The sequence below is a fragment of the Esox lucius genome, chromosome 3 (assembly GCF_011004845.1).
Source record: "Esox lucius isolate fEsoLuc1 chromosome 3, fEsoLuc1.pri, whole genome shotgun sequence".
Classification (NCBI taxonomy): Eukaryota; Metazoa; Chordata; class Actinopteri; order Esociformes; family Esocidae; genus Esox; species Esox lucius.
In genome coordinates, this window is record NC_047571.1 from 4372336 (window position 1) to 4391289 (window position 18954).

General features: G+C 42.3%; 2 protein-coding genes across 9 annotated transcripts in view; one reads left to right on the forward strand and one right to left on the reverse strand.

Moving 5' to 3' along the window:
- Window positions 1-6457, reverse strand: part of clcn2a (chloride channel, voltage-sensitive 2a) — a 99873-nt gene extending 93416 nt beyond the window's left edge. For 6 of the 7 annotated variants that reach the window (XM_020045447.3, XM_020045444.3, XM_020045446.3 and 3 more), the window contains exon 1: window positions 5735-6457. In XM_020045447.3, coding sequence (XP_019901006.1) covers window positions 5735-5875 — 141 coding nt within the window. In that variant the 5' untranslated portion in view covers window positions 5876-6457. The remainder of the gene's footprint in view (window positions 1-5734) is intronic. The other variant, XM_020045450.3, reaches the window with a different exon arrangement.
- A 1171-nt stretch (window positions 6458-7628) lies between these two features.
- Window positions 7629-14545, forward strand: thpo (thrombopoietin). Of its 2 annotated transcripts, none has more exons than XM_034291552.1 (5): window positions 7629-7676; window positions 12831-12955; window positions 13049-13135; window positions 13474-13638; window positions 13899-14545. In XM_034291552.1, the coding sequence occupies exons 1-5, from the start codon at window positions 7664-7666 to the stop codon at window positions 13905-13907; spliced, it is 399 nt and encodes a 132-aa protein (XP_034147443.1). In that variant the 5' UTR covers window positions 7629-7663; the 3' UTR covers window positions 13908-14545. The 2 variants fall into 2 exon arrangements, with proteins under 2 accessions (XP_034147443.1, XP_034147444.1); XM_034291553.1 differs by having other exon boundaries at window positions 14286-14545.
- The last annotated feature ends 4409 nt before the right edge of the window (window positions 14546-18954 follow it).

Below are 18954 nucleotides of genomic sequence, written 5' to 3' on the forward strand. Positions count from 1 at the left end.
TACATCTTATCGGGTTCTCCTTGAATCCATCCTATCGGTCTATCAGTTTGTTCTCCGCTTGCCTGCAGGTAAGATCTGCTGAGTCATCATTGTGGTATGGTAATTACAGCCTCAGCTACACTTTAAGGTGTCATACAGTAAAGTGACCTACAGTTTAAGGGACAATTTCACAACCCAGGAGGACTTTGGGTCCAAAAGTGAAGTCACAGATAATGTGGAGAACTTATACAATCACACACTGGCCTAGCGTGGTGAAGCCGGGCCGGGTGCAATCTGTCCTTACAGGCTAAACCCCACAGCCGACGTCTGACTGTGAGAACAACATAGAACAACAATATAAAATACAAATACAAAACAATACTTATTATAGAGGCCAAGCACCGGCCCCCAACCCACCGAGGGCCCTGGTGCAGCCGTACCCCCTGCACCGCCGATAGCTACACCAGTGCAACCACATGCATGAACTGAAGAAAAGCACGGAAATGAGTCTAAATAAAGAGCAAAACAATATTTAAAATGATATATCGTTTGTTGCATTTTCATATTTCCTGTTAGACAGAGACAGTGAGAAAGAACAGGAGGGAGCTTAAATTGGCAGTGGGACAGATCCAAAACCATTCTGCAGAAGTATGTGCATTGGAGGCCGCGACTTAAACTGCAAGACCTACCTACGCCACTTGCCTTAGCAATTTAACCCAAGCTCCGTTTAGGAGATTAGGCTGAATGTTGCCTTGTTTTAGCTCAGTTAATTGAGATTTCGTTTAAAACGATAACCATGTAGGCCTATTGGTGACACCTGAAATTAATACACTCTGTGACGTTCTGGAAACAGATTAGCCAATATCTCACAGCTTCAGACATGTCCATTAAAAGCCAAATTATCATTAGCCTTGATAAAAGTAGAAATTATTCCAAAAAGAGACTTAATCAGAGACTGTCAGACTGCCTGATGGAATTACAGTTTCTGGGAAAGGCATAAATTAAATTAAGATATCTGAACTTTGCCTCGTATGACCAGAGGTGGCCTAGTGGTTTTGAGCCGCTGACTCCAGAACACACGTAAATACGGATGTGACAATGGGTTCAAATCCTGCCTGCTGCGGATAATACTCTCAATATAGGCTACTTTCTATCTTGCCTGCCTACTTTTCTTTGCGATTTCATTTCTAGACTGCAAAATCGATTTGGGGCAGAGCCAAAAACATACACGGGTAAATGAGACGATATAGCAGCGGAATATTTCAGCGACACTCAAATCTTAACCGTCTAGCGGGAATTCAGCTGTGTGCAGAAATCATGATGAACAAACATTCAGCACCGCGGACAGCGCAGTGACCAGCTTGAAAGCAGTTTTCAGCACCACTGTCGCAGAACAACGACGCCTCGTTGTGGTTTCCAGTTAAACCGAGTGGGCAGAATTTGAGGGGTTCAGATCCGAGCACAAACTAGCAAGATCCTATTTGTGGTTTCTAGCAAGTAATTGCATTTTTCAATTAGGGAACGCCTACACTGTGTGCAATATTCCGCACATAGTAAGCGTACATTTATTTACGTAAAGTCTAGAAAAACGTATAGTCTGCAACTGTTTTGAAAATGGTGTACTTGTTGGAACAAAACGAGATCAGATGTTTCACTGATGAAAAAATCTAAATGTCAGGCCATTTATTTCCAGTGGCACCCACTGCCTGGCTACTCATTGTTTTGTGTGAGGAGTGGAAATAACAACCAGATTCTTCAGAGGTATAAAACCAGTGGCTCATCTGGCTCCTTGGGCTATGTGTGATAGCCTCCAGTGCTATCCTGTACAGAGGAGCTCATACAGAAAACATTGATCCTCTTATCTCTCTGGAGGACGGCAGAGAGAATGGAACATGCTCTGTCTTCTGGACAATTGTCCTTGCTAGGAGGCAATTTCCAAACTCATTACTCATCCCCTTCCTGTGATATACACTGGAGAGAGTAAAGCCACATCTAATTGGAATATGTAGCCTATGGCTTCCCCTGGTATGTGCAACCACACAGTGTTAACTGCATGTGTGGTGTAAACCTGATCAAAGCTCCAATAAGTAACATATGGATCTCTGAGTACTGACTAACTCATGGCCTTAGATCTGGAGCACCTCTCGAATGTATAGTATCCACACAGATCACACAGCCATGCATTTATCACGTTGAGCACTCTGGTTCAAATGTCATTATTGAGATGGTAGTCTCATTTTCACAGAGTCTTTCCACATACTGAGTAACAGGGATAGATAAGTGCTTGGGGGATCAGGGCCTGAAGAGGTGCCATCAGCTTTGTTATCCCCCTAATAAAAGTAAAGGCACTTTCATTAAAATGGATTGTAGATTGGAGCTGCAATGCATGTTGCTATGGAGGTGGGGCCATGATATACTAGCCTACTGAGCAACTGTTTTCTAAACTGACCCAGTGCAGCTAGAACATCCATTTACAGGGGCGCTTTGCATCATTCGTTATTCGTCATCACACAGCCAATGACTCTATCAGAGAAAAAAAGAGTCTACTAGACACACATTATCAAAAGGCAATTTATGGCATGAGGACATTTTGAAGACAAATGGATCGTTTAGTGCCACAGCTAAAGGGTTACTAAGCCGCTTTTCTGTTCTATCGAGAGCAAGAGAGGAGATGATGGATATTTAATTAATTAATTGTGGATGTTTCTGGTGGAAAACAATTCAAAGACATTCAAGAATGCTCAATGTTTTTCAGAGACATGCTCTTCTTGAAGGGCAGAACATATTGATTGTTTAAGTCTAGGCAATTACTGTGATTGGATACGTTTTGGCAAATAATTTAATTGGTTATGTTTAGGGTTACATTATGGAATTTAGAACTTTTGAATTGACTATGCTATTAGCAGACAAAACAGTTCCATAGCCGATGCAAATTCTGCAACATGGTCCAGGGTGGGGGAGGCATTGTCACCAGGGATACTCTGGTCTCATTACTTGCAACTCACTTTGGTGGGTTGGGTACCTGCAAAGCTGACTGATGTCATCAGGTGAGTGAGCATGCACTCATGCCTTGACCATTGTGACTTCCTGGTTGTTAGGGCAGTTTGCAAAAAAGTAGAAGGTTTGCTGTGCTCTTTACTGCCTGCAGAAAAAGGCAGAATTCCAATCTGATTCATGCATTCATATCAAAATCAATGTTGTAAACATTCTTTGTAAACGAAGATTGAGCTTTTAATCATCCATTCTGTAGCCAACAAAACTGGGCAAATTGATCACTGCATTTGTTTACTTTTAATGTAAAATGTTGAGGTTTACATGGAGCATTATACTAAATATAGCTAAGTATGTGTGCCGCTCTGCTTATCTGCCATTTAGCTCAAGGCCTTTAAGGCCTTTGGGTATCAGTGGCTCTCTGATCTTTATGGGATGAAAGACAAAATGTTGAGGCTGCTGATAGGCTGTTGGCATTGGAAATGGAACGACCTTATGGAAATAGGACAAGAGAATTCCAGGTCCACACTCACACATACAAAACACAACACAAAAATGCATGATTTAAATAATAATTATTCAGACACAGGCACAAAAGAAAGACACAAAGATACCCTACTCATATTAGTGAGAAAGCAGAGTTATTAAACTGGGTTTGGTCTGTCAGTATTTTTCTCAGTTGTGCTTTATTGTTTGCCCTACAGAATTGGAAGTAGGTTCCCTGCAGCCCAACACACTGACCCAGTTCAATCTTCAGTCTAAACAAGAACACCTGTAGTTTGTGTTTTGGCACCCCACTATGAGAACAAAATATAAATAAATGTTACGACCTACAAAGGCAAACCTGAGGGAGTGTGTTATTTCTTGTGTGATTGTTTGACTGTGTCTCCCTGGAAGTATGTGAGGTCAAGTAACTATAAAGGAGCTGAAGAGGGTGTTGTTTCTAGGTTTCTCCAAGTGGGTCACACCGTTTAAACCTTTTAGCTCTTCCTGAACTGAAAACAGGTTTGTTTTAGATATTGTAAATATTGAGTGAATTTACAATGATACCCATCAATTGAACATGCTCAACATTAACAGTTTGAAAAGGAGTAAGAAAGCCTTCTACATTCTGTACTTATGGAGGAGGTAGCACTGACTATGGACGGTGAGGACTACAGAAAACTTCCCAAGGATTTTAGTACATCTAGAACTCAGCTACCTGCGTAACCATTCCAGAGTGAGATTCAAATGGATGCAGACTGACAAACTAACTGAATCAGTGACAGCCTCTGATTTTGCGATGGCAGACCCTATCTGGTCATGGGGGCTTCGGTCGCCTCTGATCCATCTCAACCTACATTGAAAAATAAATTTCCGATTTCAGGCAGATGCAGTTAAAACAGTACTTCTGGACTGGCCTTGCACTGCAGGGGAAACTTGTTGCTCTGGACTTTGCTGACCACTCTGCCTCCCAATCAATGTATCTATATGCTACTATGGTGAGAACCTTCTCATCTTTAATAGGCATTACTGACAAAGTACAACCTAGCAATCTGGTAACTGCAAGCCAGTGACCCTGAGTCACATCATTCAGTGGGTTGCATATGCCATTAATGGATGCTACACACACACACAGACATGTCCGCTTTTGCAACCTCCTAGCTGCTGAGGTGAGACAGGTGGTTTCAATAACACAAGTCAGAGGTGTCCGGTTTGACAGTGATTATTGCATGTCTTCTGGCATGCCTATTAATTCTGATATAGTTGTTGTGGGGGTAGGCCAGAGGGACGTGATGATTGTGGAACAAGGCTGTTCTTTCCAGTGCTACATGAAGCAGGATTTATAGGAAAGTGCCAGCTCCTCAAACACATATATATAGGGATATAGGGGCAGGCTGGTGATGCTGTTATTTGGCCATTTCTGCTGTACATGTGCAGTACCTGGAAAAACAGGATCCTTTCAGATGATTGGATCCTTCTTGATATATACATTTGATTGTTGATGGTAATAAAGTATTTGTGTGGGAAAGGATGTGTGTTTTAAGTACCTTTAAAGAGTGTGTCATTAGGATTTCCAAGTAGGTCAAACCATTAAAAGAAACCTATATAAATCGAGACTTGGATCACTCTCCAAATTACGTCATCCCACGTCTTTTCTCAGAGACTGCGTCTATCAATGAGTGTCAATGTGAGGGTTGAATGTAAAAATATGAAATGTAGGTCTTAAGAGACTAGCAGCAAATTTCTTTAACATTAAACGTTAAGGGAAAAACCACGAACAGTAATAATATAATAAAATAAAATAGATATTGTCGTGGAGCTAATTTCAAGAGGAACCGCCGCAACAAGGACCTTATAAGGACCTTGAGCCCTGATGACGACAAGATGCGCAATAGGATGGAATAGGGTGCAAAACCACCTGTATCTTTTACTCATAAGTTTCTGTCTCAAAATCAAAGTGTGCCAAGAAAACATATATAGCACAATGTTACCACATTGAAAATAATTACATATTTGGGCTAGAAACCCTTTCCTTCAACAAAGAAAATTGTATTTCATGCCGATTTAACAACGGATTGAATTGTCCTTGATCAAGAACACAGCCGAAGTTCAATGATACCCTATTGATACCTGATGAGCATATGAATGAAACAGGGGAATCGTATTACAATCATTTCACCCATTGTTGTAATCTAAAATAAAGAAATAGGGCCATGATGCAGTAATAGATTCGTGATGGACTCTGGGTGGAAACTGGTTACAATGGCTCATTTATACTCACATTTCCCTCTTCCGGCAATTCGCTTCCTCCGGTATGTATCTCCCCTTCCAGGCTACGGTCCCTAGCCGTCAGCTGCGCTCCTCCATCCTTTTTATAACAGAGAGAATATAAAACAGGAATATCTCCGCGGGTTCCACGCATAAACTCCAACTTCAAAGCTTACTTTCCACCCTTGATCAGTAGTCTTCCATCCGCGAGGCAGTCCGCTCCAATCTTCTGTCTCATTCACTCTTGCCCACCTCTGGTAAATGTAAAAACCGGGGGCCTGTTGCTGGTGCCTTGATTGGTCGTTACGAATAGCTGCGTGCACCCACACCGTACACAGGGGCTCAAACTTCTAAGCACTGATGCGTTTATCAGCGTCGTAGCGCATGTCATCAGATAGAAACTGGTACGGATGCCCGGGATCTATAGCAGGGCTACGGGTCCTAGTTTGAGTGTGTGATTGTGTCCGTCCATTTAAGCAAAACATTGCTGTTCTGTGAATAAAGCTGCTACTGGCTCTAGTCTTTTTCACGCCGGGCTTGAGCAGAGTCGGCTGCGAGGTACCTGGTGTCAATGATGCAATGCGGGTTCCTTCAGTGCCATGTTTCTCCGCTACCTGGTGAAGGACGTCTAGCGGGGTTCGTTATTAACCCGAGCTGGTGTCCCTTCCGTCTTAATTAGCACGTGCGGTTTGATGGGTCTTCTGATATATAAGCATTGCAATGGAGGGATATTGTATCAAGCTGTGGCGGCGTGTTAATGTTACTGCAACTTGCGACTGTAAGCAGTCAACTTCACACACGAACACGCATATCTATTTTTTTATTTCTGGGTTGCAATACGGCATGTGTGACTGAAATAATAATTGATTGCGCCTTTTGTCCTTGTCGGTTTTGCCCATGGTTTAACAGTGACTGTTTTCAGGGTGCGAAATACGGAAAAACACTGTAAACGTTTGGTTCTAGTTATACAGGATTATCTGTTTTGAATGTCTATTCAAAGGGTATGGAAGAACCAAGTTAACTCAATCCCATGCAAAAGGGCAACTCATGTGACTAAGAGAGGAAAGCTATTTAAAAAAAAAAGTATTTTCAGCATCCAATAGGACAATGTTCTGTGTAAATTTAATTCCACTTATAGGTGTCTCGAATGTGGAGTCTGGATTGAGGGACGTCAGAGGTCTGTCATCTGTCGAAGCATCATACATTTAAGGTGTATGCTACACTTTCAGTCGTTTATGTTCCAGTCATCGTCCGGATACGGATAAGATACACATTTCTGGGCCTGTCTATTGGTGATTGTGCCAACCTGTGCAATTACAGTAGGCTACCATCAACACTACCGCCGCGAGGCTATATACTGCGTTCCACCCCATGTCAACTAAGATTGTCAGCCAAGTCAAGATCTGCGTCTGCCAGAATTCTGCATTTGTTTAGTTTCGTTTTTGTAGTGTTGTAAGGCTCAGTTTGTAATGAAAAGCTCTCTATAAAATAAATATTTCTAGCCTAAATAAATGCAGGACAACGTAGTTTTCTATATGTATAAAATAATATAATTTTAAGTGACATTTTGGTCAAGTCGAGAGTGGAGAGTGTATACCACCCAGTACTACTTCGACAATATCCCTAATCCTTAAACAGGGAGACCTACAAATATTTTCTATTGCAGCAGTTTAACATAGTCAGTGTCTTCTATAACCCAGCAGATTTATTTTCTGGAGAAATGCCCTCTAGTGGTCCGCAGAGTCTATTCAGTTCGGCTAATTAAGGGGTTGAAGTGATCGATGACATGTAAAATATTGGCCATCGGATTTATTTAGGATATTTGGATTCTATAGCATGTGTGTGTGTGTGTGTGTGTGTGGGGGGGGGGGGGGGGGGATACAAATTAGAGAGTTTTTTTCATGGACCATATGAATGGACATCAGACACAGCATAAAGGGGTATGGCGTTAAGCAGTGAGTATTGAAAAGGATATTTAAACTATACGAATGGTCAGAATTAACTAAAAATAACCATTCAAACCATCATGAGCTAGGCCTTATGACTTGTTTTCAATGAAATGGCCAATCGAATACTTCGTATAAACTGCGAACTTTTGCTCCAAGTAGGTCTTAGTCACCTGAACATAGTGTTTGGGTTCATTATCGTGGTGAAATGTCAACGATTTCTGAGGCTTTCTCGGGGCGAAGCTTATAATTTTGTTACTAAATTACTCGGATGAAGCACTTCAGTGGATTCTTTTTTGCCCCTTAAGTAAGTATTGGGTTTTCTGCGTTTTCTGTAATGCCCAGTCTCTTAAAATGTCGCTATATGACATTTCTTTGCTCCATCTCACTATACCAAATATCTTGTGGACAACACTAGAAATGTGTGTTATTTTTTATTGTAGTATCTATGTTCATTTGTATTTGTTTTACTGTCGTGCATTTAAGTGCAGGTGAATATCTTTAAACTTTTTTCTGAGGTGGCCTAAGTCTTGACCAGTAGTCCATAGATACAGTACAGTGTACATATTAACACAATTGATAAAGATGGGCAAAAAAGCCTTAATGAAATCAACAATACAGTTAACAACTATTGGAATTTTTTATATTTGTGTGTAATATACACTACCATTCAAAAGTTTGGGGTCACTTAGAATTGTCCTTGTTTTTGAAAGAAAAGTCCATTAAAATAACTTAAAATTGATCAGAAATACAGTGTAGACATTGTTAACGTTGTAAATGACTGTTGTAGCTGGAAACATCCGATTTTTTAATGGAATATCTACAAAGGTGTACAGAGGCCCATTATCAGCAACCATCAGCCCTGTGTTCCAATGGCATGCTGTGTTTGCTAATCCAAGTTTATCATTTTTAAAAACTAATTGATCATTAGAAAACTATTTTGTGATTATGTTAGCACAGCTGAAACATGCTGTGCTGATTGAAGAAGGAGTAAAACTGTCCTTCTTTAGACTAGTTCAGTATCTTCAGCATTAGCATTTCTGGGTTCGATTACTGGCTCAAAATAACCAGGAGCAAATAACTTTATTTTGATGCTTGTCAATCTATTCTTGTTCTGAGAAATGAAGGCTATTCCATGCTAGAAATATCCAATAAACTGAAGATTTTGTACAACTATATGTACTACTTCACAGAACAACTCAAACTGTCTCTAACCACAATAGAAAGAGGAGTGGGAGGCCCCGGTGCACAACTGAGCAAGAGGACAAATATATTAGTGTCTAGTTTGAGAAAGAGAAGACTAACAGGTTCTCAACTGGCAGTTTCATTGATTTGTACCCACAAAACACCAGTTTCAGTGTCAGCAGTGAAGAGGAGACTTTGGGATTCTGGCCTTCTAGGCAGACTTGCAAAAAAAAGCCATATCTCAGATTGGCCAATAACAATAAAAGGGTGACACAGAAATCCTAACACAGTAAGTACATTACATTACTCAATTAATTAGTTATTTGAGGATAAGATGAAGTCAAGTACCTTGGGGCATAAGGGGAATTGGAGAGGGCCTAGAACCTAGGTCTGGAAGATGCCAGTTGTGAGAGCCTGTGGACAAACATAGATACCTTCCACTTCACCTGGTAGGAGCGGCTTGTGAGGTAGGATACAATACAAGAGTGTGCAGAGCCTGAGACACCCAGAACTTAGAGGGTGGAAAGGGAGATCTGATGATTCACAGTATTGATAAATAGATCTAGGAGTACAGAGGAGAGTCAGTTTCGGGCGTGCAAAGAGCCTCGCTACAAAGACTAGAGCAAACGTGGTTCAGTGACCCAGTTTAAAGCCTAAACGGTTAGAGTCCAGGACATCGGTCAAAGAAGAATAACGGGAGAGTGGGTCAGAGACAACAAGCATGTGTTTTGGAAACGAAAGACCGAACAGATATCAGTTTGTGGTTTTTAATTTCAGATGGCTCATGCGAGTAGTGTGAGCAGATGGTGGCAAAGTTATTCCTTGTGTTAGAGCAGGGCTGCCACAGATTCTAATAATTTGCTGGGTGAAAAGCTTAAATGGGTTAGTCATGAATGGAGTTGAAGAGAAAACCTGCAAGACAGTAGATCTCCAGGACAAAGGTTGGGCAGCCCAGAGGGAAAAACATAACTGATAGAAAGTGTTGTTATCAACAGATAGAGAATCAAATATGGTACAGAGGTGGGAGTTAAAGGATAGTAGATCATTCTTAAGATTTCATTTTTACTCAGCTGCCCCAGCCTTGTTCAGGAAGTTACTTAGCCACAGAGCCGGTAGGGACCAAAGGGGATAGTGAGAGTCATAGGATGTGTAAGGTTGACGAGACTGAATCTGGAGACAAAAGCAACAAGGAATTATATGCAAGTGAGTTTTACTGGAGAGACAATGAAGATTGTGAGTGCACATAACCCACTGGGAAGTGGCTGTGGGTGTAGGTTTGGAGGAGAGAGAATGAGAAAAAGGGACATATGAATGATCAGAGGCTTGGAGGGGGTTGCAGTACAAATAGCATCAGCATCAAGTAAAGATGAGGTAAATCAAAGTGCCTACAGTGTGTGTGGGAGGGTACAGGGAAAAGGTGAGGTCAAAAGAGAAAATTAGTGAAAAACTTTGAAAAGAAATGAATGTAAGGCATACATCTGGAGGTTGTAGTTGCCCAATAGTGTGAAAGTTCATCCATCATCAGGAAGTTAGACTGTATTTGAAAGATTGGTACCTGCCTACCTGGTGTATAATAACAAAAACGTACCTCAGGAGTTTGAGTTACAGTACATGGCCAATATCATGGTAAGGGCATAATTAAGGGTCCCTGATGTGTCCTCATAAAGTACTGCCGTATTACACACAACCTCATGCTCTACATACGTACTGTGCCTAGGTAAAGTATTCAAACCCCTGACCAATTTTCTCATATTATTCAATGACAAAGGGTATATTTAATTTTGTTCTGTTTGATATTTTATTTTTATTGACTGACATTCAGAATTAATTGTTGTATGGTGTCATTGGTTTTATGTTGGTAAATATTTGTAAAAAATATATAAAACTGAAACATGTTGTTTGCATATAGATTCAACCCAAACAAATAAATATTTTGCTGCAATAACTGTTTTAAATATTTTGGTAAGTATGTACAAACTTTGCACAGTGTTGGAGTGATTTTTGCTTATTCTTCCAGACATATTTGTTTCAGGTTGATCAGGTCAGTGTGGAATTGTATAAATGTATGTATGTATGAACATGTTATGTTTAGATTACAAAAGAACAATTATATCCATGTTCCCAGGAAGTCACGTTCTGTCATATTTCGCAACTGTAAATAGCTTATTGGCTTAAGGTACTGTTGAATTCTGGGTAGTATGCCCTGTATAAAGTAATCTTCTTTTGCTATTCCCTGCAAGATTGAGTTGCAGAACAATTAGGCTATAAGTATTGCGATACTATTCAATAAACACACTGAATTGCTCTCTCCCTTGGCGTAATCGAATAAGTACTTGCTAAAGTAACCACTATACAAACAGCTTAGACATCAGTTAGATGACGCTTGTCAGCTGCAATTTTCAAATACTGCCACAGGTTCTCAATTGGGTCAAGATCAGGGATTTTGTCCAGGCCACTGTAGGTAACTATATTTTTTGTTCTTTAGTGTTGCTTTGGCTTTTCTCTTGGAATCATTGTTCTGCTTAAAAGTGAATTTCCTTCCACACTTCAGTTATTTGGCAGCCTGAATAGGTTCTCTTGACGTATTTTGTTCCATCCATTCCTTCAATTTTAACAAGATAAGAATCAAGAGAAGAATCCCCATTAGAGATTGCTTGGAGGCATGGATAGTGTTAGGGTTCCACCACACATAGCGCTTTAATTTGTGGGCAAAAAGCTCTATCTTTGTCTTAAATTACTGCAAAACCTTTTCCCACATTGCAGCTGGGTCATTTGCATGCTTTCATATGGTACTTTTTGAGTTACGGCTTCTTTCTTGCCACCCTCTAATACAAGCCAGTTTTCTACAAAGCTCTTGATACGATTGATTGATTCACCATTAATAAACCGCAGCTTATACATAGATTTTGAATAAATTTTCAACCACAGCAGTTGACACATGGATAATACACAAGTTTACATTTGTAAAAACGTTTCCACCAGCAAACTTTTCGACAGATGAATGCTTGATGACATAGAGGTCTCAGAAACTCAGGTAGCAAATATTATATAATTGATGTTACAGGGTTTTCAAAAACATATTTCATTCTTCAGCAAAAATTTATTTGTTTAATATTAATGTACAATGTATGTACATATGTACATGTACTATGTAAGTCATAATTCTCCTGGCAAATGCGGTAAATATATGGGTGGGGTTAATACTCGGGTTAGTATACACACAAAGCTATAAAATTTATGGTGCTGATTATACACAGTGCGGGATATCAACAGGGAATTACAGTACTCTTCACACAGACACTGAACTCTGTAGCCCCTTTAAAGTGATTGTTGGCCTTTCTATGGTTTCTCCTTGTTTAAGTCCTGTTTTTTTGGGGGGCAGAGTTTTTTTCCGCTGTGCCTGTGTGGTGTGATGCAGCTTCCACTTCCTGATTATTGATCTAACTGTGCTCACTGGGATTTTCAAACACTTGGATATTATTCTGTTCCCCTTTCCTAATCAATGCGTTTGTATTACTTAATCAATAACATCTGTAGAATGTGCTTTAGTCTTCATTGTTTTTCAGATTCATAGCCTGACCAATGATCCTTCAACAGTCAGGATTGTGTCCAGAAAATGTGACAGCAAGTTTAATGCTTAACAGGTGGAGGTCACTGGTAAGGTAATTGTGTCCACATTAGAGCAATTATTTCATCTGTGTAAACTGGGAGCTTCCAACACAAAATAAAAATGTTCTTACAAATATTTTCCAACATAAAACCAATGTTACCATACAATAATTGATTTTGCGTGTCAGTTTTCTAATATATAAATATCTAACAGAAGTAAATGTCAATGAACCATTGGTAATTCTGCAATATGACAAAATTGGTCAGAGATCTGGATACCTTTGCAAGGCTTGGAATATATTTGTTACATACAGTAACATGAATTCGGTGTGCATGCATAGGTTTAATATGTTCTGTGTATGTGTCTAGGACTCCTGCTGCTTTGCATGGTAGCCAATGAGGTGTGGCATGCTACAACCAGGCCCATAGACTTTGTGTGTGACAGAGAGTCCAGGAAGGATATGAACACTGAGGCAGAGATGAGGACTGCACTGGTGACAAAATACTGTTACATAGCATCTGAGTCTGTCTGTCTGTTTGTCCTGCCTATCACTTTTAATATCGGTACCCTTCTCTCCTCTGTTCAGGGTGATTGTGAAGCCTTGAAGACCCTCCCTTCCCCAATTCTGCTCCCCTGCAGCAAGCTTCACAAGGCTTCCTGGGAGAGGAAATCGGTATGCTTTTAAACAGACCTCTGCCTCTTAGGCTAGATTGTCAGTCAACCTTGACTTTCTTTTTGTTACATCAAATGTACTTTGCAATGTTTTGATTTCTGCTTGAACACCAGGAGGAGTAGCTGCCTGCTCGACAGGGGCTAATACAATCCATAGAAAATACTAATAACTAAATTGTGATGATAATTTGACATTTGTATCTATGTATCTGTTTCAGTGTGTGTGTGTGTGTGTGTGTGTGGGGGGGGTGTGTTTGGATGTAATTGTGTACATTATCTATGTGTGAGTGTTTGTTGGTTTTGGTGCCAATGTGCATGTGTATGTGTTTTTTCCCCCAGGCCCAGGAGAAGAGGGGGGACATATCTGCATCTCTGGCAGCCCTGTCTGAGAGTGTGAGGGTGGCTAGGACTTTGAGCCAGTCTGGCTGTGGGTCAACTCAGCTGGAGAGATTGGAGCGCACAGTCAATAACTACCTCCAAATAATCACACACCTGGACATCGAGGTAAACGATATCAAGAAATACACAAATAAACACACACAGATGCAATGCTATTGATTTTGCCAAAAAACACATTGAGTTCCAACGCCCACATCTACATAATAAGCTTGCGTATTGACGTTTTGTCGTGCAATTAATCTCGGTCCTGGCAATGTTGCTGAGTCACACAAATATGTATCCTGTCTTCTTCCAGTAATCCCTCTATGCTTCATTTCATACATGCATAGCGGTGCCTTCAGTGACCCCTGGTCTTCCTTCCGCAGGAAGAGTAGAAGAGAGCAGAGCATATGTTCCCCATGACATAGCCACATAGGCCAAGAATGAAGAGCTTATCTCGAGGGACAGGCCACTCAGTTGCAATGTTTGTTTGTAGTTATGGGACTAGGTGGAGAGAAGCCAAACAGAACAATGAAATATGCAGTATGCTTGTTTTCAGTGTGTTGTCCTTAACTCCTGTCACCTGCCAACGACGTGTATGATCATTATCAATATTGCCCACAGCAACAATCAACAACTGTGTGGTTAATATTAGCATTGGTAATGGAAACCATCTGCAATGTACAGGGGCCGTATTTGGTCATTTAGATTCGGTTTTTTGTTTACCCTCTCTCTCGCATTCCCTACCTCCACCCACCCATTTTGCAATCAAAACCTGAATGAAACATGGACAGACGAAGACAGACAAACATTGACAGAAGCTGCCCTCTGCTGGTCATTATTTTAAACAAAATCTATATGTCATACAGCTCCAGAAAAAACTGGCACAATGTCATCATGATTCATGAAATGATGGACTATTTGATGGCTTGGAATTTAAGTAACCTACCGACAGAGCACTTGGAACATGTGTCAAGAACAGTAATTATTTGGATACACATAATGTTCCAACTTTACTACTTGTATTTATTGCCCGCTGTAAATTTGTTTTATAACTGTATTTTCATTAACTAACCTGGATATTTAAATATGATTATATATTTGTATGAACATAATAAAACACTAAGGTAATTGTACCTATTAAACCACTTAGGTCATAAAATGTAAAGTTTTATATTATATATTTTTTTGTTCAATATTTCTGAAAGTAGCATAAGCTGATTTTAAATGTTATCCAAAACCAATCAGCTGTTGGACAATGTTGGGTTCATGGGGTCCATGAACCCAACACCATGTTCAAGCATAAGGGTGTCCATCAGTGCATGTGGCACCAGGACACCCTAGGCCGCAGGTCGATGATCGACTTTGTTGTCGTCTCATCTGACCTGCGGCCGTATGTCTTGGACACTCGGGTGAAGAGAGGGGCGGAGCTGTCAACTGATCACCACCTGGTTGTGAGTTGGATCCAATCGCGGGGGAGGAAGCTGGACAGACTCGGCAGGCCCAAGCGTACTGTAAGGGTCTGCTGGGAACGTCTGGCCGAGTCTCCTGTCAGAGAGATCTTTAACTCCCACCTCCGGCAGAGCTTCGACTGGATCCCGAGGGAGGCTGGAGATATTGAGTCAGAGTGGACCATGTTCTCCACCGCCATTGTCGAAGCGGCCGCTCTGAGCTGTGGCTGTAAGGTCTCCGGTGCCTGTCGAGGCGGCAATCCCCGAACCCGGTGGTGGACACCGGAAGTAAGGGATGCCGTCAAGCTGAAGAAGGAGTCCTATCAGGCCTGGTTGGCTTGTGTGACTCCTGAGGCAGCTGACGGGTACAGACAGGCCAAGCGGGCTGCAGCCCGGGTGGTTGTGGAGGCAAAAACTCGGGCCTGGGAGGAGTTCGCTGAGGCCATGGAGAAGGACTATCGGCTGGCCTCGAAGAGATTCTGGCAAACCATCCGGCGCCTCAGGAGAGGGAAACAGTGCCCTACCAACGCTGTTTACAGTAGAGGTGGGCAGCTGTTGACCTCAACTGAGGATGTCGTCGGGCGGTGGAAGGAATACTTCGAGGATCTCCTCAATCCCGCTGTCACTTCTTCCATTGAGGAAGCAGAGGATGAGGGCTCAGAGGTGGACTCGTCCATCACCCGGGCTGAAGTCACTGAGGTGGTCAAGAAACTCCTCGGTGGCAAGGCACCGGGGGTGGATGAGATCCGCCCTGAGTACCTCAAGTCTCTGGATGTTGTGGGGCTGTCTTGGTTGACACGCCTGTGCAACATCGCGTGGCGGTCGGGGACAGTGCCTCTGGGATGGCAGACCGGTGTGGTGGTCCCTCTTTTTAAGAAGGGGGACCGGAGGGTGTGTTCCAACTATAGGGGGATCACACTTCTCAGCCTCCCCGGGAAAGTCTATGCCAGGGTACTGGAGAGGAGAATACGGCCGATAGTAGAACCTCGGATTCAGGAGGAACAGTGTGGTTTTCGTCCGGGCCGTGGAACACTGGACCAGCTCTATACCCTCTACGGGGTGTTGGAGGGTTCATGGGAGTTTGCCCAACCAATCCACATGTGTTTTGTGGATTTGGAGAAGGCATTCGACTGTGTCCCTCGCGGCATCTTGTGGAGGGTGCTTGGGGAATATGGGGTCCTGGGTCCTTTGCTAAGGGCTGTCAGGTCCCTGTACAACCGAAGCAGGAGCTTGGTCCGCATTGCCGGCAGTAAGTCAGACTTGTTCCCAGTGCATGTTGGACTCCGGCAGGGCTGCCCTTTGTCACCGGTTCTGTTCGTAATTTTTATGGACAGAATTTCTAGGCGCAGCCAGGGGCCGGAGGGTGTCAGGTTTGGGGACCACACAATTTCGTCTCTGCTTTTTGCGGATGATGTTGTCGTGTTGGCCCCTTCTAACCAGGACCTTCAGCATGCGCTGGGACGGTTTGCAGCCGAGTGTGAAGCGGTGGGGATGAAAATCAGTACCTCCAAATCCGAGGCCATGGTCCTCAGTCGGAAAAGGGTGGCTTGCCCGCTTCAGGTTGGTGGAGAGTGCCTGCCTCAAGTGGAGGAGTTTAAGTATCTAGGGGTCTTGTTCACGAGTGAGGGAAGGATGGAACGGGAGATTGACAGACGGATCGGTGCAGCTTCTGCAGTAATGCAGTCGATGTATCGGTCTGTCGTGGTGAAGAAAGAGCTGAGCCGCAAGGCGAAGCTCTCGATTTACCAGTCAATCTACGTTCCTACTCTCACCTATGGTCATGAGCTTTGGGTCATGACCGAAAGGACAAGATCCCGGATACAGGCGGCCGAAATGAGCTTTCTCCGCAGGGTGGCCGGGCGATCCCTTAGAGATAGGGTGAGAAGCTCGGTCACCCGGGAGGAGCTCAGAGTAGAGCCGCTGCTCCTCCACATCGAGAGGGGTCAGCTGAGGTGGCTTGGGCATCTTTTTCGGATGCCTCCGGATGCCTTCCTGGGAAAGTGTTCCGGTCCCATCCCACCGGGAGGAGACCCCGGGGAAGACCTAGGACTCGCTGGAGGGACTATGTCTCCCGGCTGGCCTGGGAACGCCTCGGTGTCCCCCCGGAAGAGCTAGAGGAAGTGTCTGGGGAGAGGGAAGTCTGGGCATCCCTGCTTAGACTGCTGCCCCCGCGACCCGGCCCCGGATAAGCGGAAGAAGATGACATGACATTTTTTTGTTCAATATTTCTGAAAGTAGCATAAGCTGATTTTAAATGTTATCCAAAACCAATCAGCTGTTGGACAATGTTGGGTTCATGGGGTCAAGCCAGGACTATGATTAGATAAAGCAAAGGGTATATTTACTATTAAAATAATTCAGGTAGGCCAATGCCAACCCACTTGAAAACCAGGTGAAAACCTCTTTGATAAGTGAAATGATATCGCTGACAAAAGCAATGTCGGAAAATATTCTGTTGAACTACCAACTGCCTATCAACAGTGATTCCCCTAATGTCTCAAGCCTCTCTGGGGTCACTGGGAAGAATTTGCTGGTGGCATCCCGACGTAGGGATATCACAACGCCCAATAAGTTGTACATTTTTGTCGGCGTGGTCATTCCAACATTACTGTCAACATTAAGTTTTGCATTGTTCTCTTGTTCAGAGTTGGTGAGTATAGTGTACTGGTACATACAGACATGAGCATCTATATCAATGTTTTTTGGTGGGCCAGTGTGGGCTGTACGAGTTCATGTAGCCACATATGATAATTTTGGCCGTCAGTATGAAGGTGCTGTTTGTGCCAACACCACTAACGGGCAAGCATAGCCTGCCATATCTTCAACAACACGATGGCTCTTGAATGAGAATAGGGTACATTTCTTGTTCTTATTTCGGTAACACTTAATTTGAAGGGGTGTGCATAAGAGTGACTTGACATTGTCATGATACTGTCATAGCCATGAAATGACAAATGTAAGAATCATTATGAATGTTTATGAATGTTGTCATTAGGTGTCATTCGGTTGATTATGTCATTTTTTTATGCAAGGTTGACATTGTTTCGGATGTCTTTGTTATGACAACTTGACATTCACTGAGTCAACACAATCTGTCAATGTCTTTGTTAAGACAACCTGACATTAACTAAGACAAAATATCCTGTCAATGTCTTTGTTATGACAACTTGACATTAACCACGACAACATTAGATTTGATTCAACTTTATTGTAATTGAACAAGTACAGTACAATGAAATTGAAGGAGTAAGGTAGCATGTGGAACTGAAATGCAGGGATAGCAGCAATGAGGTTCCCGAGGTAGACATGTACCAGTAACAAATGAAAACTTCTGACTTTGCAAGGCAGTGACAGAGTCCAGTAGTACAAAGGGTGGGTATGGTTAGTGATGGGTCACAGAGTTCAGCATGGAGTAGATGGAAATAAACTGTTCCTGAGCCTGTTGGTGCGGGAACGAAGAGACCTGTACCGCTTTCCTGATGGGAGGAGGGCAAACAGTTTGTGGCACGGATGTGAAGGGGTCCCTGGTGATGCCAAACACCCTGTGCAGACACCGCTTGTGCTGGAGGTCAACGGGTGGTTTCCACCCGTTGCACTGTCAAAAGACTTTCATAACAGTGTCATGAATATTTTTCTTGACCTCAAGTACAGTGGTACAATTTGTCATTAAGTTTATCAAATACGGTCAAAAAGATGTAATTAAGTCTGTCAAATGCTTTTAAATACAATACATTTCCTTTATTGTTGTTGCATAACAAATGTTTCCAAAAATATATATATATATACTTCAAACAATTCTACTTTGGTAACACTTTCCTATAAGGGTACATGAACAACCATTAACAAATGCAGTAGTTACCTTGAATGAACATTAATGAACAATGATGAACAAGACATGAACAAACGGTTAACAATGATAACCCTTACTTTATTAATGGTTTACAAATGCATTAACAGAGTACAGTACCTTAGTTCTTTGCATGAACAATAT

Coding starts and splice junctions, on each gene's coding strand:
- thpo (XM_034291552.1), top strand. Junction 12,956..13,048: donor CAGAGATGAGGACTGCACTG/GTGACAAAATAC, acceptor TCCTCTGTTCAG/GGTGATTGTGAAGCCTTGAA. Junction 13,136..13,473: donor CTTCCTGGGAGAGGAAATCG/GTATGCTTTTAA, acceptor TTTTTCCCCCAG/GCCCAGGAGAAGAGGGGGGA.